General features: G+C 45.3%; 1 protein-coding gene across 1 annotated transcript in view; it reads right to left on the bottom strand.

Annotated features, from left to right (window-relative positions):
• Nucleotides 1-25,666, bottom strand: part of HECW2 (HECT, C2 and WW domain containing E3 ubiquitin protein ligase 2) — an 82,128-nt gene that overhangs the window by 50,948 nt on the left and 5,514 nt on the right. Inside the window, exons 2-3 of the mRNA XM_010219794.2 lie at nt 8,694-8,801; nt 912-1,006 (exon numbers count right to left, since the gene is read on the bottom strand). Of these exons, the coding sequence (XP_010218096.2) occupies nt 912-1,006; nt 8,694-8,801 (203 nt within the window). The remainder of the gene's footprint in view (nt 1-911; nt 1,007-8,693; nt 8,802-25,666) is intronic.

Raw genomic sequence — 25,666 nt, forward strand, 5'->3', positions numbered from 1 at the left:
ATACCGAAAGAATAGAATATCCTCCAGTAGACAGTCTACCATAACAGGCAGCACAGTGTCTATGAGAACACATACCTATCATGTAGCCATAACATCAAGCTGTATGCAGCATACAGTGTTGAAAAGGCGTAGGTGAAACATCAGAATAAAAGCAGACTAGCTTGAGTAACTTGTGCTCTGCGCCGTTTGCAACACTGTAGTTGTCAGGACACTGTCCTGGCAGCTGTAGTTGTCACGACACTGTCCTGGCAGCTCTGGTTTTATGTATTTGGCAGCTAACAACAACGGATCAAATGCCCTGTGGAACATTGTGTGACCTGAACCCTGAGCTTGGCTGATAATCAAAACCACCTGGGTAAAATTTGGGAGACTATTCTTAGAAAAAGTATGGTTTTTTTTTTTTTTTGGTTGTTTGTTTCTTTGGTTTTAATGAAGACATTTATTTTAAACAATTCAAGATTCCTTTAAAACATGCTGCATTTCAAAAGGTCAAGTGTTGTAATGAAATTGTAATAAGGAAACAGTAACTCTCATTAGTGTATTTAATCTAAATTTTAATGGTATATGAACACTGAAAGAACTCACTTGTTTCTGCAAGAATTCTAGTCAAGTTCAAGATTATTCTCAAGTCAATCTTACTTTTTATGTCAATAATCACCGTCTCATCAACTTTAAATATTAGCAAGGAGTAATAAGGAATAGAGAGTTTGATAAGGAATCAGTTTCAACTAGATAGGTATTGGAAAGTGTTTACCCAGGGCGTGAAATTACAGCCTATGTGCAACCTCAAATTTGAAAGCAAGCAAAGTCAAATTCTTAGCAAAGAGATTTCTCTTTTAATCAGGAATAGCTGATATTTAATGTTATTTTCTTGCACACATAAAATAAACAAACAAATAGGCTAAACTTACCATCACAGCAGGGTTTTTCACAGTGATACATGGAGTAGTAGCTCGGAGGGCTCCACTAACACCATGGTAGTATTTGAAACAGATCTTTATTTCAGCTGGAAAACAAAACATTAATCGCATGAAATCCTCTGTGATTGACACTGGGCAAGACAGAGGCAGTGAAGGCAAGGGCTGCACATGGGGAATCACCGTTCGCTTCTGTTCGAATGCGCAGCCTCTTTCACTAGCAGTTTACTGAAATATCTTCACTATATAAAAAGCCACAGTAACTGCAGCTGAAAAATATGCTCTCTCGAACTGCAGAAGCCTATCTCGCTCTCAAAAAAAAAAAGTGAATAAAGGTTTTAGCTAAAATGTGGGTAAATTGCATTTTTTTAACTAGATTTCTACCCTGAGTCTGTAAAAAAGCAAGAGGGCATTTTTTGAGTTCTTGCAGTTGAGATGTCCACTATTGCTAATGAGGAAGAAAGCATTTGCAAATCACAGCTTGCATTAACCCACTTTTTGTTTTGAATGGATGCAGAGGGAAAGGAATGAGATTAATGTTGAGCTGCGAAGACCAGACCACTTCTACATAAGAGTGACTTCCAATTATGATTTTTTTCAACAGACCTGAAAGTAGAAAACCAAAAAATCAATATGTATTTGTTTTACCCTTAAATTATTTAATCAAAGGAAATCGAGGCCTCTCTCTACAGCTTTATAAGCACAGGGAGAAATAAAGATACACTGTATCTTGATCCTCTATGGAACAGCTGAAGTAACTGATTACTTTGCTTCTCAAATGGAAAGTGCTGTGCAGCCTGTTTAGATGAATGCATTAACATATATTATGCTGACGTGATGATTTAAAGAGAGGAACCCTGTTTACGCAATCTAAGCGGGCTCCTTTCACATCAAAACAATAATTCTCAGCTAAATGACTTCCCCCTACGGCGACTGCGGTTCAGCAGGACGGGAGGGAAGGGTGGGAACGTGCGGAGCGCGACGAGCTCGAGCGGCGCCGGAGCTCCCCGCCTTCTTCCCCCACCTCAGACAGGGGCACAGGGCACTACAACACACCATATTTACTGCTAGACAAACATGCTTTTCTCCTCTGACTTGATTCTTAGGAGACAGAGGAGAAGGGCAATCGTTAGAGCACCTATTCTGACCAGTCTTGGTCGTCCCCGCTCCGCTTTGTGCATAGAGGTCTTGGTCACGGGTTACACGGCCAGGACACGCTCACCCACGCAGGGCCTTTGTGCCTCATCCTGAGGACAACTAACTCGAAACTGATTTTATTTTGCCTGTGCCTATCTTGTTAGGTCGTCCCATATGGATCTTTCATTGTTTCTATCCACTTCTCTAATTCTCATAGCACCCACAGGTAAAATCAGAACGAGTCTTAGATTTATTTCCAAATCACTGATGGAAACATTTAGAAGCACCTTGTTTCAACCACTGCCTGCAGAGCCCCACTTTTAAGATCTCCCCTTTTTGTGTGACCTGTCCAACCTTCTCCTATCATTTGGTATGCCAGCCCAAAAATACTCTTGATGATGGTACCTGATTTATCTTGAGGACAAGATAAAATATTATCCAAAGTCCTGCAAGCTGGGATTTCACATCAGCCCTACAGATATCCTGATGCTCAGGTAGAAGGACAGGCCTAGGCATGATCAACCATGGTGAAAGGCTGCACCTTCCAGCATACCTTGGAAGAGTCATTCTATAGGAGTAGGATCCATCTTTCAGTGATCTGGTTCCAGAAATACTTTTACAGTAGATTAAGCATAAAGCAGCTGCTTCCTCCTCTCCCTGTGTGGAAACCTTCTATTGCATAGGAGAAAAGAGCTTAGCTGATTTTTCAGCTAATATTTCTGCTACTGTTTTGTTACAATTGGTTATGAAAAAGTCTTACCAAGATACCTGCTACAAGGAAGCTTTGAAGGAAACTGCATGAGACATAACGTGAAGGAAGCTTGAAGCACTTATGTCAGCACAGGGGAAAGGGGAACATTTCACCTTGCTTCTGATCCCACTCAACAGAGCTTAGTCTGCTGCTTGCACTTATTGCAAACAAGGGAGTATTTTGTTTAACCAAAACCTGATATCCACTGTTGTTACTCTGTGTTCTTCCAGCTGGGCTAAAAACCCTATAATTATGGCTGACTTGGATTCCGTGTTTTCTGCCCCATCCGGAACAATCTTTCCCTCTTCTGCTGGGATAACTTTGGTGAGAGGTTCAGACAGACCAGATGGGCATGAAAGCCTGTGCAGTGCAGCCCCTCCAGCCCAGCTCAGCAGCACGGCAGGAATCCAAACGTGCCAAATGGCATGTGGGGACAGGTAGGACGGTTCCTTGAAGGCTGAAGTATTTCACTGCTGTAAAGATGAAATGTCCACTCATCCCTATTCAGAGAGGATCAAAGCCCATTCTGCAAAAATGCTCAGCCAAAAATAACATTTCGATAGGTGCAGCTATGGTTCAGCATTCATTTACAAAGCGAATGAATCTCAGCACTGTCCTGCAAAGGGAAGCATCTGGCTTAACAGTGCCACCAGGGACGTCCCCAGCAGAGAGCTGCTGAGTCCACCTCGTCCTACTTACAGCTGGTTTACACAGCCAAACAGGACTAACCTAACCCGCCCTACTTACAACCAGCTTTAAAGAAAAATTCAAAATACAAACAGGATTTCTAATCACTTACAAAAGTTCATTAGACATATGCAACAATTTTGAACCCAAAACTGCAACTTCTTCCTAAATTGAGGATTTCTGTTGACTTATGAACAATGCCCGCAGCCAAATGGGCACCTAAGTACTTTTAGTTCACGTAAGATTGGAATTTGAGTGCTTGGAAGCTGCCTCTCAGTATGCGGAAAAAATACTAATTTCTCCAAATTTATCTCTTCAAAAAACAGCCAAGCAATGGCTCATGATTCTGCAAAACATATCAGAAAGAGCCATATATATTAACACATATATGTTAATTAATTAATCTGAACACTCCACAACACCATAATCCTCTCTTTCTAAAGCCAATGGCTGTTGCCCTTTTATAGCCATAGATTTATAGCTCAGGTCCATTACATAAAAACGCTGGAATTAATGAAGGGTTTCTGGGACTCAAATGCTGGCATTTGAATTTCAAAAGAACTCCTGCATGAGATTATAGTGCTGTATTCTCTCTATGGACTATGCACTCTCGTCTCATCATCTTATTTCAAATAATAGCTTACTTTTAAAACATGCATAATTCCCCCAAGTCCCCCACTTCATCTGTTCCCTGCCTTTCGTATTTTATCTTTGTCCATCAAAAAGTTGCTTTTGCCTAAAAATATACTTGAAGTACATAAGCACCAACACAATTCAGAAGAGCTCATTCCTTTCCAGGAGGCAGATAATTCAGTTCAACAATTTTTTCCCCTTTAAGAACAGGTATGAATGTTTCTAACCGAGCAAACATGTTCATCAATAGCCTAGGGACAGCGATGGCCAAAGAGCCTCCAGTCAGAATACGGGCCCTGGTTACACAAAGTTACACAGCCTCAGAACAGTTCAATGCAAAATACGACGGGCTGAAGTTCACTCAAATGAAATCTACAGTTAAAGGAATATCAAGAACATGTAAAGACAGGACACAGGCAATGAATCATCTTGACAGAATAGTCACTAACCTTGACCATTTTGTTCAAAACCAATAAAAATATTTATAAACAGTGCTTATATCTCTTAACAGATAAAACCACTCTTCACTAGAGCAGGCCTTAAAATCTAAAACCAACAAATTCAATTATGAAGTCGATTTTTTAAAAATTCATATTATATTTAAACAAAATGAAACCAAAAATGGGGTAGGAATCTGCTTGGCTGAGTGCACAGTATGGCAAGTTTCAGTCTCAGCAGAGAGGATTAAGACCTCTTGAATTGTAAATTCAAGATAACACAAGTGTTATCATATTTTCTGAATTTATCTTGGAGCTTGTTCCAGTCACAGAACTGAGATTTTAAGCACAAAGCAAACACTGGCCGTGCAGCCACTCTGTCTGCCTACTGCACTGAGGCACCAGAAGTAATTTAACCACAAACTTCCCAAGGGTGACTTGGGAAATGATGGATGTGACAAGACTGGCAGCTTCTGGATGCATCCCAGCAGCTGCCACTCTGGATTACAGTTTGAGATGCAAACCCACAGCATCACTGCAGCAAAGGTATGCAAATAAACATATTTATATCCTGCTTACAGGAATGACTAGGACAGAGGATATTATAAACATCAGCAAGTTTATTACGCTACAGCAAAGTAGAGGAAGGACTCGGAACTTGTCCTTCTCCTCAACCTTGTCCCTTTGCAGAGGTAGGAAAACCCTTTGTTCAGTCGTGGTCACTTCTAAGCAACCCTTCTGAAGGCCAACAGCTTTACAGAGCTGCCTAGTGAATCACTGTTCTCCTTCCCACACAGTTTAGCAAGCCTCAAAGCACCGAGTTTTAAACCACCCCAATTATGCAGTATGTATATATTGTTATGTAAGTAACGAAACACCACCTTGGGGATCCTGCTGCTCGTATTCCCTTTGCTGAACCTCCTTTTCATGCCTGCATGGCACTGCGGGTCCTTCCCGAGGGAAAGAGGAGCCTCTGCAGCCTCCAGCCAGGCCCCCGGGCCAGCAGGGATGACTTAAGGGCAGCGGCTGTTTGCTGGCGTGAGCTGGGGTTTGCTCTTTGCACGTATTTTATTTCCCCTCTGCATACTCTTTTCCTCTTCCCTCTGCCACTCCTCTGAGGTGGTTTCTATTTCTGGGACACATTAAGCTTATTTCTTGCTACTTCATTGCCGATTCCTTTGAATCTCCCTTCTCGGGTAGAGCCTATGGAATTTTTTTGTGTTGATTTTTCTTGAAGGCTAGTGAGAGTTTTCTTTGATCATCTTTGTTTTGCTGCTTTTGGGGGAATTGATAATGAGCATCTCCCTCCCGTTCCTTCTGCGGATTGCCTGATGTGAATGCAGAAGTCAAACTGCCTGTACACGTGGTACTTGCTTGGGAAATAGGAACTGCTAAACCTACAAGGAGGGGTCTTAGGAAGAATGGACAGAATGCCTGGAAAATTGCATTACAAGACTGTATGCGTATACAAGACCATATACAGTGATGTCAAATTCAGAAAAAAAGAAAAAAGCTTAACCATGATCTAACCTTCAGCATAAACTCCATGAACCTCAACTAAACTATTGATATGTTTACAGTTATGCTCAGCATTAAGTTACCTTCCGCATGAGATTCATGGGCACACGGTTTCTTGGCAATGTTGTTGTCTTTCACGCTTTGCCCTACTCAGATGGTACAGCCTTGCTGGTGAAAAAGAAACGCCATGTCCTGAAGCTTCAACAATGGTAGGGAAAAAAAAATACAACCAAACTTTTGGGTAATCTTCACACTGACTGGTCTCATTATTCAACATTAGTAACTTCAGCTGCTTTTCTTGCCTAGGAGGCAGGTAACTTCGGGCCAGGTTCATTTACCTTTTGACTATAATTCCTAAGCAATTACCATAGTTACTTAATGCAACTCTGTTAACATATCGGTTCTCATGGCCAGGTTGGCTCAAGGTTTCTTCAGCCTGTAACTAACATCCCATCCCCTCCTCTCCTCACATATAGGCAGAGGAGGGAGCCCGACAGTTATGTAGGTACAGCAACATATAGGTAGGGCAGTCAAGAGCTGCCTGTGCTTCAAGCTCGCGAACATGAACGGCTCTGAGGTACAAACACCACTGTCACAAAAGCCCTCTCTACCTCGGTTACTCCTGCAGCTTACCAGCAGCCCTGGGGAGCTCAGGCACGTCGCAGTGGCCGAGGACAAGGTCAAGAGAAACCTCAGGGGTTCAGCAAGGAGCCTGCAAGTCTCTGCGCCAGGCCTGGGGCAGCCCAAGGGCCACTGAGGCTGGCGGAGGGCGCGCAGCTGCCCGCCACAGCTGCCCTGCCAGCCCAGCACTGCCGAGCAAACCCTGCACGGATCTGCGCAGGGCAAAGCCGGCAGCAGCTGAATTTACACCAAAACCGCCAATTCGTGAAATAGAATCATAGAATCACAGAATGTTTAAGGTTGGAAGGGACCTCTAGAGGTCATCTAGTCCAACCCCCTGCACACGCAGGGTCACCTAGAGCACGTGGCACAGGGCTGCGTCCAAGCGGGTTTGAAGATCTCCAGAGAAGGAGACTCCACAACCTCTCTGGGCAGCCTGTTCCAGTGCTCTGGCACCCTCACTGGCAAGACATTTTTCCTTCAGTTCCTGTGGAACTTTTGGTGTTTCAGTTTGGGGCCATTTCCTCTAGTTCTGTTGGTGGCCACCCGTGATACTGGCTGAGGTTACTACATGACCTATGTATATTGCCCAAGAACCTGGTGTCAACAGATTGTGGAACAACACGTAGGCACCTGAAGAATATAAATACACTCGTGACCAAACTGCCACACAGGCAAGTGACCGGTGGTGGCAACACAAAGGAGATAGACTCTGCACAAGAAGGAAGAGGCAAGGAACTCTTCTAACACGCATCTGCTTTAACACAGCACTGCCTTCTGCAGCAGGAAACTTAATCATCTTCTTGACCTTCATTATTCTCATGATCTTCATCTTCAGCTCTGCCATTTTTTTCTTGGAATAAACTCCTAAAATTGATTTTGATTTTATCCTGCTAATGTTTTTCCCACTCCTGTATCGCTGTATTGCATTTGTATATATAAAAATGTTGTGTAACAGATATGATAACTTGACACGATGCAATAATGAGTTCTAGAAATATGAAGTTTCTATTATTTATAGTGAATAGTACATAACACCTCTTGAAATACACATATTGCTGTGTATTGAAATACACATCAGTTAATTGGAAGAATAATTCATATCAAGCGGCGTTAGCGGCATTGCAGTGTGCGGTGAAGCAAGGATTAGAGTCGGGGCATATATATTGCCCTAATTTCTGAAGCAAGATTCGCGACTGTGAAGCTAAACGGGAGGTGGACCAGCCCACAGCTCCGTGGGGACACACTGCCACCTTGGCAGTGGCCTCTCAGCAGGTCAGTCTCCCACAAGCTCACGGGGGCCGTTTGAGGATTACAACGGCAGCTTCTTCAGGGGATCAAATACTTTAGAAGCTAAGATAACTCCTTTTCATTGAAAAGCAAAAAACAGCAAAATTCACACGGCAGAGTGGCTTAGCTTCCTGCACATCCAAGGAATGCCATACCACTCCGATCTAAAGCTTCACTGACAGAGCTCACCTGAAGCCTGTTCCTTCCAGGCAGACTTGGGTCTCCCAGCATTTCCAAGCTGCCTGGTGGATGTCTCCAGCGTAACAAAACCCCACCTGGAAATCCCTGAAGTGGTTCCTGAAGACAAATCTAATCTCAGTACTAACAAACTCTAGCACTACTGGCTGATTATCTGCCTTTGTGTATAGTTGATTAATGTTTTGTTCAGCTGGAACTGTAAACTTGAGAAGGGTGTTAATCTTTCAATGCATGCATGGCATTGCACAAGGCAATTCTTTCTTCCCTTAAGCTTTAGCACACTGCTTAGGAACATCCCTACATGACAGAGACAGCTAAGCTAAGCTCAACTTCTCCTTTTATGACACCTGGCAAGGACACTAAAAGAGAGCACTGTCCTTTGAGCAGTATCTATTCCTTTGTTTTTCCAGAGAGTTTGACAAAAGGGATATTAAAAATGTCACCCTATGAACATGCCTTCCTACAGCCATATGGTTGCCTTATGCTGCATAAATATGTACTCACATTCCATAAAATACGGGCCCGGTTCAATTCGCCATACAATTTGTCCCTTCTGGGTGCCAGTCACTCCCCGATTCTTGGAGTCCCAGAAATTTGCTGGAGAGTTCTCATCTGAAAGAGAAAAAGCCAAAACAGTCCTTCTTTGTAAAGTCCAACCCATAACAGCAAGTGTGCGGCGGAGGGTGGTTGTTCAGTTCAAGATACCTGGAAACAAAAACAGGACTTCTGTCAGGAAAAAAAAAAAAAAAAAAAAGACTAACTGGCCAATGATAAATGTTTTTTCCTTTACAGTCATAGCTAGATCAATTTATACAGAGCAAGCAGACATGCATACAGCCAAAGCAAACATTTGGTTTCCTGTAAGAGTTGACCTACCACGGTAATGTATGAAATTCCAGAACAGGACTAACTCAATAGATGGGGTACTGGGAATGCACAGGGACTGCAGCTCCAAACACCACGACGGCCTTCAGAGGGTTGCCACACCACTTATTTACAGCTATCCTGCTCTGTGGCAAGGAAATATAACATTCATTCTCGAGGTACCAACCACAGAAATGCTCCTGGAGGTACCAATGCTTCCGTTGGGTTACCTTTTAGAAAGCAGAGAGAATATTTTTACGTCCACACCAAAACCTCTAAGGCTCCACTTCCCAACCCGCACGGCAGCATCACCCACCAGTGAACCTGAATCACAGGTTTGCCAAGGGGCAGAATTGCTGTTAATGAGGCTGAGACAACATTCAGAAGAGCAGAATTCACAAGGAAACGGTCAGCACCTGACTATTAGCTTAGTAAAATGTTTTTTTTCCCCCCTCATAATTAGCTCTTTACTACTAACAGTGACAAAAGCAGACCTGGAGGTTTGTTTGCTTGGTTTTAATTTAGCAGCCTACATTCAGACCTAGAAAACACTTTGAACTAAACAGAAATGGAGTAAGAAGCTGTTGGAAGGGAAGCAAAGACTAGTTACAACCACCCGCAAGACGCTGACAAAAATCCAAGTTAACTTATTTTACACTAAAGGCTCTTTGGAAGTATTCACGATAATATTTTACATGTGTGTTTAGGCACGTGACTCTTGAGCAGACATATATAACTGCCAGCACTACCAAATAACAAATTCATCCCAGTGATGCTTGATATCACTCAAAAAAATAAACAATCAAAAAACATCCGTTCTATCATTTATTCCTGAGTGCATTATACAATTTTGAAAAAACTTCACCCAAAACTTAGCCTGCTTTGCATGAAGCTCTTAGCTATTCAAGCAGACATTCCTTATACTTTGGTAGGAAATCCTGCATAAATAAAAGCAAAAGTTTCACCTCTGTTTCAGAAATCCATATACGACTTATGAAAGAACAATAAGCAATGAAGCTTTATTACTTTTTCCCTTCGAATACATACATGTACACTGAAACCTTTCTTCCTCTGCTTCAGGGTTAACTCAGCACATGCCAAATAATCTCCTGAATGGTGATTAGTGCAGGCTAGACATTCCCATCCCACTAAATTAATAAGCAAAGCATTACAGGGCACACAGTGGACTTGGTCCCTGATTGCTCATGGGTAAATCAAGCATCGTGTCCCCAACCTGAGCCACCTTTGGAGAGGCAAAAGGCAGCCTGGAGAATCTTTCTTGAGGTGTTTGAGCCCCAAGGGACGGGCATCTCGGAGAAGTTGCAGCGAGCTGCGGGTTGAACACGTCCCCGTCACGATGACTCCAAAATTACGGTGACTACCAACCTCCTGCAATCCGGGAGGATGCAGAGAGCACCCTCGGACTTGCTTTTCCATGCAGCCCCAACACAACAGCACACAAACTAGTCGCACTCCTTCCCGTCTCCCGATCACATCAGGTTTCCTATGAGGTTATTTTCCATGGACCGGACTCCGGAGAATGGCAAGACACAGTTTAACTTCTAACATACCTGTGCTGCTGCATATTTTGGTCCATAAGATGAACTTGGCTATACAATTTCGGCTACTGAGAGAGAGCAGACTTTTGAAAAATTCCCATTATCTGAAACACTAACGGTTTTGTGATTCAGTGCTCTCATTACGTCTAGGTAAGTCAGGATGCCGCCTGTGACGAGCCAGCTCTTGCTAGCTCTACCTTTCCCACATCTCTGTATTCAATCATCTAGAGAAAAGGCTGTTCATAATGCCAAGCAGAAGGACAGATACACTCACTTATACTACCACCATATTTAGCTACATATTGTTACATATGTTTGATACACTATAACTAATAAGTATATTTGATATAGTCATAAACAAGAAAATTCAGAACATTCACCTAATTCTAAAAATCAATAAACTTTTAAGCAACGAAATATGCCTTTAATAGTGCTATTTCCAAGAAGGAAGGTACAAGCAGTTGTTCTTTGGTTTCTAAACCTATGAGCAAGTAAAATCAATAGGAACCTTTACAAAAACAGCAGTGAGCTTCAGAAAGTGCACTGCATGGACAAAAACACAAGGTAAGTCTCAAATTTTGAGCTGGCAGCTACAAGAAAGCGTATTTTCTTACAACGTACTAAAACTCAGCATTTAAGGAAGTGCCTAGCTCTTCATGCCGTGCATCAAGAAAAGGTCCCCTTTCCAGCAAGGGCCACCAAGCCATTACCACTCTGGTCACAGGCACATGGACACTGCAAGAAAAACGTGCTGGAGACAGGGAGGGATGAAGGATGCTGAGAGACCACTGCTTGGCAAGCACCTGCTCCCCCTGCACAGCCTTGGGGGGCAGCTTTGACAGGAGGTGGCTCCTCTCCAAAAAAATCATCTCTATTCCCCAGGGATCTTCAGCTCGAAGCAGTTCTAGCGCCGTCTTCGTTGACGACTTGCTGCTGTGAAAGAGGCTGCTGTCCCAGAATCTGGGCCAAAGCGTATGTATAAACACCAGTTCCCAGAACATAAAATATGCAACAAAATACTGCCGTAGCCCATTAGCATCTCGCCAACTCGAGGTATGCTTCTGAAGGAAATAACCCAACGGGAGATCAGATTTCAATCTTTAACAATTCATTTAGACAAGAAGAAAAAAAAAAGTCACAGAAAATCATGTACATCTTCCAGTGCTTCAGCTCCTGTGCAGATCAGTGAGTGCGGGAACACACGGTGTTTTGCACTGGACAACGGGCAGTAATAAACCCTGCTGCTTGGCGCTTTGCCCTGGATAGCGCTCCTGGAAAGCACTGCAGAGCAAACGTGGGGAGCAACACTGCTCTCCTTGTGCGACTGCTGAATAATCCCTGGCCCTGGCCCTAGGAACCGGTGAAGGAGAGTCCCCAGGCACGCCGGGGAGACCAAACGCCGCCGGTTCACGCGGCAGCGCATCCCGCCTCGGCTCGCCAGCAGGAGCGGCAGGAGCCGCTTCCCCGTGCGCGGCCCGGAGGAACCAGGCCCCTCGCCTCCAGCCCGGCGCGTTCCCCGCGGGAATCCCGCTGGCCCCACACCTGCTCCAGCAAGGCCCTTACCTCCCCCCGGGCAACCATTTTTCATCATTGGAAAATCATTTTTCTCAAAATAGCCAGCTCACTTTTTAGGTGCTGTTTTGTAGGCAGCAAGGTTTGCTTACTGCACTTTGAATATCCTGGGCTCTGAGCCAGCCTAAGGGACACACTACCCTCTTATCACTTGTGAAGACTGAGCTCTCCCCACATCCCCATCCCTGACTTTGAGACAACACAACACAGACCTGAATTATTACAATTTATAGCATAAGCCCCACAAAGTCTTAGCGAGAAAAGTTCAAGTTTCATTTACTGAACAGGAAGAAGAAAATCATAAATTCACTACAAGCTTCCTACTTTTCCACATGGATCTCTTCTCTGGCATGCATTTATAAAGCACTGTGTATGCAGAGCTCAGAAAGAAGGTGATGCTAAACAGGTTCAAGCACCGAGTACTTTTCATCGTATAAAGAGTTTCCTTCATCTTTCACTGGCATGTATGGATTTTCTCATTTACAGCTCTTCAAAAATCCACGTAGTTTAGCTCAGGGGAGATCAACAGTGTTGCTGGCAACGCTGCATCCCTGCATAATCCTGTTACTTTGTTTGGCATTTGCCTCCTAATCTCCGGCATTTCCTCCCCTTCTAGAAGGTGCTTTATGCTGAATCTTTTAATGTGTTTGTGTTCTTTACACTTAATTAAAAAAAATAAAGTTCAATTTGTCAAAACATTGACCTCCTTAGCATTTGAGGTTAATTTTACTGAATTCCTGGGTGCTCAGGTAACGGGTGACACATCCCATATCACCACGAGGGCGGCTTTGCTCCGCCTGGGGATTTCTCCTTCCAGACGTTATTTCCCCTGGCAGGTGCTCCCTTACCGTGCACATCCACAGGGCTGGAGGGCTGGCACGAGTATTTTTGTTTAATAAGGACGGTTTTGTCTCAGGGTGAGGTTCACTGATCTGGCAGGAGTTTCTCTCACAAGAGGAGTTTCTCTGAGAAAAACCATCCTCTAGCTCAGAGGAGGCCGCTGAGCTGACGTGGCCATGACATGGGCCACGAGGGGTGGATCTGGAGCAGCTGGCTGTGCACGAGCTCGAGGAGCTGCCTCTGCACGACACTTTCCCCTTGGCAGCCTGCAATCACTTTAATTCTATTAAGTGTGTTTCAATTCTAGCATTAAGGAAGCAGCGCAATGCTTGCTGAACTAACAAATTGATTCCATTTCTGCCTGGTATCCGAAATATGTTTAAGAACAATTTAAGCACTCTTTCAAGACACTTTTAAAGAAGAATACAAATCTTACCACCTAAGGCCTCACTTCTTTGCTAGAAAGCTGGTAAGCAAATTAACACTTGGAACCCAGAGTGTCCATTGCAAGCAACTGCTAGACTAAATCACTTTAAAGCAGTCCATTGAAAAGACACTAGAAAGCAGGTAGCCTCTTCTTCCACCTTCAGCCAAGCACCAGTAACAATTATGGGTTATATTCTGTGATAGCTCAAATAGTTGCCCATCAGTTCCCCAGCAAACAGCCCCCAGGCCTTTAGTGGAACCCAAGCACTTTCCACAGAACGAAGCACTAGTAATACATAACACCGTGCTGAAATTGAAGTCCAATACTGTTGATTCCAGCCTTACCTGGCTATTCCAAAGGGTATATGTGGATCCTAAACTGCGTTCCTCCATTTCAGCCCAATTAACCAACTGGAGAGCAAGAAAAAAAATGCTTGTTTTACAGAAGAACTCCTAATGACAGTACCCCTGTTCCTAGGCACAGGGTGTATTTTCCACAGAAGCTGCCGCTGGACCCCGCTCGCTCCTGCTCCGGATCCTCACCGCTGCGCCGTCACCGCTTCGGGGTTGTCTCTTCCTCTTGTCAATGTAAGGAAAGGGTTTCAGGAGGATGTTCTCAAACTCTGAGGCTGTTTCCACCAGCTACGCACAATCGGCTGCCCTGGCTCCGCTCACCGAGGGTTTACCTCGGTTCAAACAACCCTACGTTAAAATATATACAAAGTATTACGTCCTTGGAACCAGGCTACTGCGGCCACTCCCCTGCAAAGAGTACAGGATGCAATAGCCCCATCCTCCCTCCGCTTCCTTCCTTGACTCTTCCATGGGAGAATTCCACAGAAGAGGCTCCGGCAGGCCACGCGGAGCGGGCGGCTGCAAACGGGAGGAGCTTCCGAGGCATTTGGCTGCGGGAAGAGCAGACTGCTAAGCAAGAACTGGAAGCTGCTCTGCTGTTTTGTGCTGCCACGGGCACCTGGGGGCCAAGAGGAGACCTGGCTGGAAAGTGCCCACCCTGGACGGCCTGTGTCCCTTCCCTTCCTCTCCCCGCCACAAAACCATGTGTTTTTACCCACGTGTGCGCTAAGGCCTTCAGCGCGGCGCTGGGAGCACCTCCATGCAGCAAACGTTCCATGAGCTACCTGGAGGCACCGCCAAAGCTCCAAGGATCAACTAGCTGGGCCGCTGGACAGAGGGAAGACACTGCAAAAAAATGCAAGGCCCTTTTCCAGACGCATCGGGGAATAACAATGGCAGGAATTAAGCGGGATTCTATTTCTCCGTATTCAAAGCAGTCAAAGACAGCATTTAATTTCAAAGCATTCAAAGGCCAAAAATAAATCCTTTCACCCCTGTTTCTGGCAAAAATTCAGGAGTGTAATAATAGGAAGGAAATGACCTCAAGAGGAACCTTTTTCCTGAAGATCTGAGCAAGCCCCCTGCGCAGGCCGATCCGCCCTCCTCGCGTGTCAGCTTCATGTTCCCCCGCACCGCAGCGCGGCGAGACTCACGCAGAAGGCAACACCCACTGCACCACGTCGGGATGCTTGGGGAGTTCAGCAGGACCGCGAAAGTCCAGGTCCAGGAGGGTTTATAGAAAAGGATACTGCATTGGGATCCTGGGGTGCATTAAGAAGAGCGTCTCCAGCAGGTCGAGGGAGGTGATCCTGCCCCTCTGCTCAGCCCTGGTGAGGCCACATCTGGAGTATTGTGTCCAGTTCTGGGCTCCACAGGACAAGAGGGATGTGGAGCTGCTGGAGAGAGTCCAGCGCAGGGCTACAAGGATGATCAGGGGCCTGGAACATCTGCCCTATGAGGAGAGGCTGAGGGAGCTGGGCCTGTTCAGCCTGGAGAAGAGAAGGCTGAGAGGGGACCTGAGCAGTGTCTAGAAGTACCTCAAGGGAGGCAGTGAGGAGGATGGTGCCGGCCTCTTTTCACTGGTGGCCACCGACAGAACTAGAGGAAATGGCCACAAACTGAAGCACCAAAAGTTCCACAGGAACTTAAGGAAAAATTTCTTAACAGTGAGGGTGCCAGAGCACTGGAACAGGCTGCCCAGAGAGGTTGTGGAGTCTCCTTCTCTGGAGATCTTCAAACCCGCTTGGATGCAGTCCTGTGCCACGTGCTCTAGGTGACCCTGCATGTGCAGGGGGTTGGACTAGATGATCTCTAGAGGTCCCTTCCAACCTTAAACATTCTGCAATTCAATGATACCAGCTGCACGGCTAGAAACTCGCCTATAAACTCCTGCACCTTCCCCATGGAACAAGGGGTCGGTCTGTGCCAGTGTTAAAATGACAGAGCTGTACCAAGAGAAGAGGAAACGCAAGAAAGAAGGTTGAGCAGAATGTCAAGAATGATATTAAGAAAAAGGAGGTTTTGTTTTTTGTTTTTTTAAGAAACAAGCTGGAAACATAAACCAGCTGAAGCCTGAAAGAACAGGCCCTAATGTGAAAACAGAAATTAAAAATTAACAGTTAAAGGGATGCACTTTGGGAAAGAATGTGTTGTCAGGACAGTAAGGATGAGATAGGTAGCTATATTATTCTATATGAACCATGGTCACCGGCAGAATTGGCTCATATCCTCAGCAAATCCAGCTGCACAGTAACCGTTCCTCCCTCCCAAAAGGCTCCTCTGCGCCATACCCAGTGTCCCAGCATATCCCCAAGCACATCCCAACTTTCCCACCATCTTGTAGCCTGGCAAGAATACGCAAAGTGGAGGTTAAGAAGAAAAGAAGAACAAAAAAAAACCCCAAGGAAACAGAAAGAACAGACCGAATGTACCTAAAGTGCGTGCCAATATCCTGGGACCAGCAGCCCTTCTTCCTCGTGGCTGCAAGAGGCCTGTACCTAAGACACTGCTGCATCTGTATGTAAACTGCAATCTCAGCTTTTCTGTGCCATGTGTAAGCTGCCCGTGCAAGTGTTCTGTGGAATGCTTTCCAGCATTTTCCCTCTTGACTGCAACCTTACCTGGTGCTCCGTGAGCACCCGGGGCTGCGGCGCTCCGTGGGAGCGGGCGCGTGGCGGGAGCCTTGCCCCGAAGCGCTGCAAACGCCGGGGCCTTCCGCGGGGGAAGGCGCCCAGCAGCGACGCGGAGCTGCCGGCAGCCCGGCCCAGGTGAGCGCTGCGGAAAGGAGCGCCGTGCCGGACAGCCGCGGCACGGCCCTGCGCGGTGCCACGGGGATCCTTCCCTTTCCATGAGCGGCAGCATCCGCAGCTGCGCGCGGACACTCCATGCCAAAGGGGGCCAGAGAAGCTGCTGGGGTCTCATCATTTATTTGTTCTCTCTCACGCGTTTCTGCAGTGGGAAGGCTCTGGGGAAAGGCCGGGGAGTCCCTGCGATCGCTGGGGCCCAGGCAGCAGCCGACGTACAAACCCTCTGGCACAACCAAGCTGGCCACCAGGGCAGATGGATGTGGATCAGACCAGGATCACCCTTGGGAGTCTTTTGCCTTTCCCTAGAAAAGCGAACCAGCACCTCAGCCAACCCCAGAGACCAACACGATCTCAGGCGCTGGTCCTGCTGCCCAGGCGGTTGCTGCTCTCCGGCAATGTTCGTATCTTCGGAATATCTTCCTTTCGGATGGTTTTGGCTTGTGGAACTATCAGCAAAGATGACTGCCGTGACTGCAAAGACGACCTTAAAAAAAAGTCATGGTGTGCTATTTTTGCATATTTTCTGTTTGCAAACCTCTAAAAATAAATCTCCACTTTGAATCATCGTGAAATTTGCTTGGGCCCTTTAAAACCAATACTCAGTGCTGAAACACACATATAAAAAGCACAACAAGCTGGAAGAGATCTGAAGCCTGAGCTTTCGAATCCATACTTTGACACTATTGTACATTCCCTTTATTGATATATTTATGACATTTTAAAATCAGATAATCAGATAATCAAGCAGGATTATTTGGCAATTCTCCACTAAAACTTGCTCAAGTTTTCCATTTGAGCAGAAAGCTTCCTTCAGAACTACATTTTGCAGCACGCCTCCTGCTGCCTGCCTGCAAGGTGATGGGCAAAGCACTACCAGCTTTATATTTGCTATATTGGCTAATCTATTACTGACCTGTAGTTTTGCACAGAACATTTTCTAGTCTCCTCCTTTCCTTTCTTCCATCCTTTCACTTCCATCCCCCTTCTTCTCTAGCAGCTCCTAGCAGGAAAGCAACTATCTCACTTTACACAGGGTTCACAACAGTGCTGTGAATTATTACCAGAAACTCAGGCAGTAATAAGAGGAGAGTAATAAAAAAGGCGCATGAAGTCTGTTGCTACCTGTATAACACTAACAAAATACAAATGCCATCCCCGTGTCCAAAGCTTAATAGGGACCAGAGAACGCTTCCAAAAACATCTGCAAATTTTAGGTGAGATTATAATCTAATGTAAGAAACTCTATTTTATTTTGAAAGTTTTCAGGTTAATACATTTACCAAGTGAAAAAACCCACTTGTATGAAGATCCTCAACTTGCCAGAAGGCAAGAAATAGTTACCAACAACACTACTGAACACTAATTTGAAAAGTCCCACTCTAAGTGCTACAAATTCCTCAAAAACTTCCGCAATGGTTTTCTACAAAACCTGATCTGATTTCACTGCTGCATTAGTTACCCATGTGCTTGTTTTCTATAAATATTCAAACAAACACTTCATGTCACAACTTTCAATGAAAGTCACAAGCCTAAGTCAAGTCGTTAGATTTTATATAATAAAAAATTATGAACAAAACTTGGGAGAAAAAAAGTGAAACAAAAAACAAACATGGAAAACTTTAACTACAGAAATACAAACTGCAAACAAACAGAACGGCTATGTTCAGTAAAAACATTTCCTTGCTAGAACTGAGCAAATAACTTTTAAGAAGAAAATACAAGAGATTAAATGTATGTGCACAGAGTCAGCATCACCCCAAAGGGCTCAGCCAGGCTTGAGATCCACCAGCAGCTTTTACGGAGCAAGCTGGATTTGGGGTTCCCAGCACTCCATTTGCTTTTCTGGAGTGAACCAGAAGTGCCAAACACACTCACACTCCCCAAGGGCTCTGCTGAGGTTAATTTAGCTTCCCAATCACTGCTGCATTTCAGCCCTTGACTTATGTGGGGCTTGTTTAGTCTTATTTTTACTCTTCTGTGAATATTTTATTTATTGCTATGAAAAGGGGGGCAAAAAAAAAAACCAACAAAACGTGTTGCTATGGAATTTACAGCTGCAATTCCTATTCCATACTGCTATTCCTACTACTTCACTCCTAAAGGTCATATTAAAAAAGTTCATTATATCATGTGTGCTCTGCCCACACAGCAGATAAAATGCACAAAAAATGAAAGGAGCTGTCCCATTTTCCACTTACTGATGCTTATGGATCCAGGACTTGGGTTAGTTTCTGCTTTTCCAGGTGGTCCTGCCCGCTCAGTTCCGTGTCCGACGGCCCCTGCTCCTTGCCTGCCGTTTCCTGCGTTGTCCCCTCAGGACTCCCACTCGCCTGCTGCAGCCTTCTGATGGCCACAGGATGAGCTGGCGGTTCCCGCGCGGCGCCCGAGGCCATTCCCACAGCTAACAGCCACTTCTGCAATGGGCATTTCCTTGCCAGCTCTCAGAAACTTGCCACTGCATCCTACAAATCCTCCTCGTTTCAAGAAATTAGGTGTCTGCACACATCGTTCAAGGATTTCCCGAGGACCTCTCTTAGAGATTTATTATTTATTATTATGTAATAAATTCTTTAAATTTATCTTGATATTACTAACTGTTTAAGCAAGAAGGTAGATTATTCCATTGTTGCCTTCTGAAAGTAATAGGTTTCTTAGAGAATTTATTAGAAAGTCAAAACAGCTTTTTGTTGGGAATATAAAAAATAGAAAAATAGATATTTAAATAACATGCCCTTTTTTTTCCTATGAGAGACAAACTATATGCTTATACCAGATGATACACTTTTCAAATCAACCAAAAATAGTAAGTAAAAAGCTATCAGTATTCTAATCCTTAATCCTGAGACCTGGTACCACTTTACAGTGGTACGTGACCTTTGGTTTTTTTTTTTTTTTTCCCTTTTCATTTCATCTTTTTCAGAAGAATTACTAAATACCTGGACAGCTCGGTTAGAAATACCTGAAATGCCTTAAGGCCTAGGATGAAACTGCTATGGAATTTACAGCTGCAATTCCTATTCCATACTGCTACTCCGGTTATTTTACTCCTGAAGGTCATATTAAAAAAGTTCATTACCTCAGTATCAAAATACATTGGCTGACACTTGCAATCCAGGGAGAGGACTGGGCCGAATCTGTTGTTCACAACAAGGCACAGACAAACATTGACGGCGGCCAGAAAACCGGAGCAGCCGCATCACGTTCAACTAATTCCCTTTCAAGGGAAATTCCCTTCTACTCTCCCACTGCACAGCACCTGAAACTTGCAAAGCATGCCAGTTAGCAGAGAAAACAACACAGAAAAACACCCTTTGATCGACTTTGTATGGTAAAGCAATGCATAAAAGCCCTTGCCTGTTCCCCAGGATGACCACAGTCAAAAAATCTAAACCCAAACAATCATTGACTTACTATCTCCTCCTTTACGTACTGCTAGGCATACGTGAAATACTGTTCATTTTGCTCATGCAACACTGCTAGCCACCACATTGTCCATACGGACACCCTTTTCCTTGTGCCACCCTTGTGCCGAGTCCCTGTAAAGAAAAGCAGTGCCTGTGCTGCAGTCATCTCCCTACCGCTCCACCACTGCACGATTCAAAAACGATAAAGCTCTCAGTGTACTGAAAACAACGTTTGACACCAAATACGACCTGTGGGAGAGCCCGCTCCCCTGCAGCTATTCAGCACCTTCTCCCCTCTGCTCTGGGTGGTTTTGGGTTTTCCAGGGCGCCTCCAAGCTGGCTTGGCATCGGCTGCAAGGCCAGCTTCAGATCAAGTCATCAAATGTCTTTAAAATTCACATTCACTTGCATGTAATTTCACAGTTTGGGTCATTACAGCCTCCCAAATAAGATGCGAGTTTCCTCATTTCTGTTGCTAAGTTGCTCACCAATTCTTGGGAAGCAAAGCAAAGCCCCAAGGCCTTGTGGACCTGCTGCAGGAGATATGCACGTTTCTAGAAGCGTCTCCTCTATTTATTTTTAAAACTGCCTATGCAGGATTTTCGGGAGTCGCCACCATAGCAGCAGAGAAATCCCCAATCGCCTGTGGGGAGCGCGGCGCCGCACGGGTGGCTGGGGCTGCCGCAGGCAGGACGCGCTCGTGGGACGGCCGCTGCGCAGGGATTGGTGAGCGCTCCCGCGAGCCACGGTGCGAGCCCGTACGCCTATATGGGCCTACGAGCCTATATGGGGCCATGGCGTGAGCCGTAACGGGCCATGGCGCGAACCGGTAACGGGCCATGGCGTGAGCCGTAACAGGCCACAGCGCAAACCGTACTGGGCTACGGCGCAAGTTGTAACGGGCCACGGCACAAGTTGTAACAGGTCATGGTACGAGCCCGTACTGGGCCACGGCGCCAGCCATAACAGGTCACGGAGCGAGCCTGTACTGGGCCACGGTGCGAGCCAGAAACGGGCCACGGCGCGAGCCTGTACTGGGCCACAGCGCAAGGCCATAATGGGCAGCAAAACGGCTACAGACCTGCCCGGCTCAGGCAGCGCTCACAAGGCAGGGCGCTATGTTCAGGCAGGCTGGCATCACTCCCTATGTTCCACCTCTGAAGTGACACCGAGGTCCAGTGATGTCCTTAACTCTGCATGAGATGGCTCTTGGCACTTCCCAATCCACCTTTTTCATGCTCCGCTCCCAGGGAATCTGAAAACACGTGCTGCATGTCTAATAGCAAAGCTCAGAGGCTCTTCTAGAATCTTTTTTTTCCCCAAATGCTTTTGGAACCCAGAATATAGGCAATATATTTTCAGAAAATCCCTGCAATGTACACCCAGAGCTTTCTAGGGCCTCTATGATTTTGAACACCGCACAAGCGATTTATGAGCAAGCAATTTATTTCAGGAGCTTGACTCACTTCCTTCAAGCTCTTTCAGCTCTCTTGTTATGACTGAAGAAATTCAGCAGTACTCCAGGAAATGAGCCAACACATCCTGGAAGCGACGCGCGCAGCGGCCCCGCCACACGCAGGGCAGGCCGAGGCCGGCGCGAAGCCGCGAGCGGGAGGAAACTCGCACAGGAACTGCGGCGAACCCGAGCCCAGCGGGGATAAAGTGCTCGGGGGGAGAAAAATCTATCAGCGGAGAAAAGCAGCAGCAGTTCAGTCACCCCCCATCAACATTTGAATGGGATCAGTGTCCAATCTGTCCTTTCAGCTGATCCTCTTGAACTTCATTTTTCCATTTAGTGACTTCTCCGTATCCGAGTCTCCCATGGTGGCTCTCAGCAGTTCCCCTCTGCTTTGCCGGGTCTGGCGAACAGAGAGGTTTCCAAACCTTCGCGGGGCTTCAGCTCCTTCACCATATAAGCTCTGCAGACACCAGCCCCAACATCTGGAAATCTTCCACTGCTTCCAAATTCTTAGCTCATGCTGGCAAACCAAGATAAACCCCCTTGCCTAACGACACAGTGTCACATAACAGCTATTAATGACAGCCAACGTATTAGACACAACAGTCATTGAACTGCACAGTGAATCAGACCAGTAAGTTTCCAAAGAAAAAAATATAACTAAATTATACGCAATGTGAAACTACACTATGAAACCATTTATTTTTGAAAGGAGGACAGCAAAGCCAATTCGAGCTGTCAATAACCTATTTTCCCTATTCAAATGGCACTTAACATCATTCCCCCTCAATTTAACACACAAAATATGCCACAAAAATAGCATATTGAGGATATGCAAAGGCAGAAATAAAGGATAAATGCAAGGCAGAAATAGAGATGGCATGAGAGGATATTTATATGGACTCTGCAAATAAATTGAAGCAGAAAAAAAAAGTAGAGCTGCAACTAAAAAAAATCATTTCTTACTTCATTATTATTAAGTACTTACAACGGCTAAACCTAAAATTTGCCAGAAGTCTGCAGAACTTTTCACAAAAAGAACCTGGGTGGAAGCACCAGGAATGGGGTCTGAAGAAGCAAATCAAGATTAACGCAAGTCAGTGCATCCTTAAATAAATAATTTTTAAAAAGGGATTGTTTCTCAGTCACCTATCCCACCTGCTTCTAAAAAGCAAATCGTTTTCTACTGGAAATTAAAATGGTGTTTTCTGATGAGGTCTGCATTAACTATGTCTAGCTGTGCAGCACTCCTAAATAAAAAGGCAACACCAAAGCAACAGCATTTTTCATAATCCAGGCTTTGTTGTCTCTCGTGCAGCAGATGCAGAAGATTGGAAAAACAGATTGGAAGGTTGCCCAGGATCTCTTCAATCTGCTTTAGCTCAAGAGAAGTTGGAATTTCCAGGGAAAATGACGTCTGCAGAGATACACTGACAATACACCACGTGTGGCGTTTTCCCATAACACAGTCAGGAAAATTCCACCACCACATTATTTTCAGAGCAATAGGAACGACGCTTGGTTTCTTACATGCCCACGATCTTTTTCTTCGCACATATCCTGTTTTGTACATTCATAACGGGAAGGACTACTTCTCCAGCAGTTAGATTTACCTCTTGTGCCAAAAAGGAGGCCAATATAGCTCTTACTCATGAGATGAGAGCAGCTGGAGCCAAACTCGTACTTACGTTGAGCACTAAATGGATGTGCGTTAATCTGGATGAGACCAAAGATAATGAAAAGAGCAAGGTCATGTCGCAGTTCTTTAGAAGCTGCATTACTGTAGGCCAAAAAAAATCAGAGCCAATTATATTAAAACCAATAAAAATAATATTAAAATCATTAAAAAATAATTTGAAAAAGTGCCTTCTTTAACTTGTGAGCATGAAGATACAGAAGTAAGGAGCTTCCTCGCTCACAACGTTAACATGCAACAGCAGACAGTCAAGAGAACTGTGTGCAGGCTAATGATAGCAAAGAAGCTTGATTAATTTGGGTGAATAGCTTGAAGGCACCTAGAGAGAAACCATTTCCATGATCCTTTTTAAATGCCTATTTTTTTTAAAAAAAAAAACAGGAATTCCCTATGGGTCTCTGCAAGCAAACAACAGACCACAGCAGCACAGGAGGGTCTGTACTCCTGCCCTAACACCCCACGGCGCCCGCTCTGCTGCAGCCACTCGTCCCGTGGCAATTCCTGTGCAGAGAGAGGGCTCCTGGGGGCACTTCCCTTGCAGGGGCCCCCAGGGCTCTGCCTGTGCCCTCGTCCTGCCGGCGAGGCTGAATCCGCATGGAGCTGCTGGCTGGGGGCTCAATTCCCCATCCAAGGCAGCAGCACGGGGCTGCAAGAGGAGGGAAAAGCAGGGCACGAGACCAGCATGTGGCCAAACCGCATCTGCAGGCAGCGTTGCTGCTCGTGCGTTTGCTCCTCGATGGGTGGAATGGGTTCCTGTAAACCATTCCTGGTGTTTTTACATAAACCTGCTTTCCTCTTAGCCTCCCCTTCGTGCTGCAGCGCACACTCCTACCTCCCCGCAGACCACGGGCAGGGAGCAGCAGCGAAGGCAGCGATGCACACTCATCTGCAAGGGGGGAATTTTACTTAGCCACTTGAGCAGGAGCGAGCTCAATTAGGCGTGCTGTAATTAAGGCAGCTTTCTAAAACACCAAGTGTTTTGTGCTAATGATTCGGAAAAGGTGGCAGCGCAGCTGACAAAAGCGAAAAAGGCACCTGCATAATTTGGTGGAACGAGGGTTGTGCTCCTTTGCATCCTGCAAGGCACTGCCTGCCTTCAGCCTTGGAGAGAGGGACACCAGGCAGGTCCAAGCGTTCAGCTCAGCTTACCTACGTCCTCACGTGAGACTTCACTCCTATGAGGCATATAGCAGGCATCACGTACCACTTAATTCTCAAGGGAGGGAAGACTCGTGGACTCCTAAGAGTTCAGATCACGTCTCCCAGTGGAAACTTCCAACAAGTGACCAAATAGCAAACACCGGAGAACCACTGTCAGGAGAAACACAAACTAAATTTCAAGCCATGCTTTCTGTGAGAAGGTTTAGGCTGGTGTGAGGTGAAAGAGGACTCGATGCTAACAGTGACATGCAGCATCAGATTGCTCTCGTGCTCCCATATAGCCATATAAGAGTCCTAATTTCCAAGTACGTGCTTCAAGAATAAACAACCTTCTCCCTTAAAATCTGACTATATATCCCTAATACTACTTATGTACCTCTGCCAACCCCTTATGCGGTTTTTCTGAATACTCTGTCTTTTCAAAATAAGCTCCTTTACATTCACTTTACCATTTAGAATGCTAATCTTGCTAAGTCAGGCAAAACGGAGAATTTCTGCTGTATTGTTTCCTCTAGCCCTTGGAGTGTATTAAAATGATTGAATTTTATAAGTATGATAAGTATTTGTATATTCTTCTTTGGCATTCTTGCACACTGGGATTAATTTCCTCCCAAGGACAGGGCAGGAATTACTAAGGTGAGGAACCTGCCAGTTTTTACACTGCCGTATTCCTGGCGTTATCTTCAAAATCCCACAGAACACTCAGTGACTGCCAGACAGAGGGGCAGATCTCATGGAGAGAGCCTGGGCAGACCTTCCAACAGGAGCTTTCTGCTCCCGGTTTTTGCTAGTCTGAGATTTGCTAGGGGTTGGGTGCAGCTGGGGCCCAGCTCAGATGTTCTCCCCAAGACGAGACCTCCCCGACAGCCGGGTCTGGCCCTTGCTGCATCTTCTTGTCCTCGACGAGCCACGTTCAACACCCAGCTGATGACACCACCCTGCTGATCCACCTGATATGCAGATGAAGGAGCCAAGAACTTCCTGAAACATTCGCAAGAGGAATTCCAACATTGTGCACAACACAAAAGGCATCCAGAGTCTATTACATATGTGAGGCATATCAACAGGTGAATTAATGCAACTATTTTTTCAAACTAGTTGTTGGTGACTTTGAATAATTTTTTTTCCAAATTATTATAAAAATACTGCATGGCCTGGTGATTTGGCGATAGCAGAAGAAAACAGCACAGCACATCTCTATTTAAAAATTAAAATGAAAGCCAACCTTCTCAAACAAACAGACAAACCCACGAACAAGCTAATATATGAGAATGTTATGCTAAAAAAGAATATTATGAGTTCAGATGTGTACATTGCTTTGTTTTATATGACCAA

This window comes from Tinamus guttatus, unplaced genomic scaffold, assembly GCF_059628265.1.
Source record: "Tinamus guttatus ecotype Peru unplaced genomic scaffold, ASM5962826v1 Tinamus_guttatus_pri_ptg000197l, whole genome shotgun sequence".
NCBI lineage: Eukaryota > Metazoa > Chordata > Aves > Tinamiformes > Tinamidae > Tinamus > Tinamus guttatus.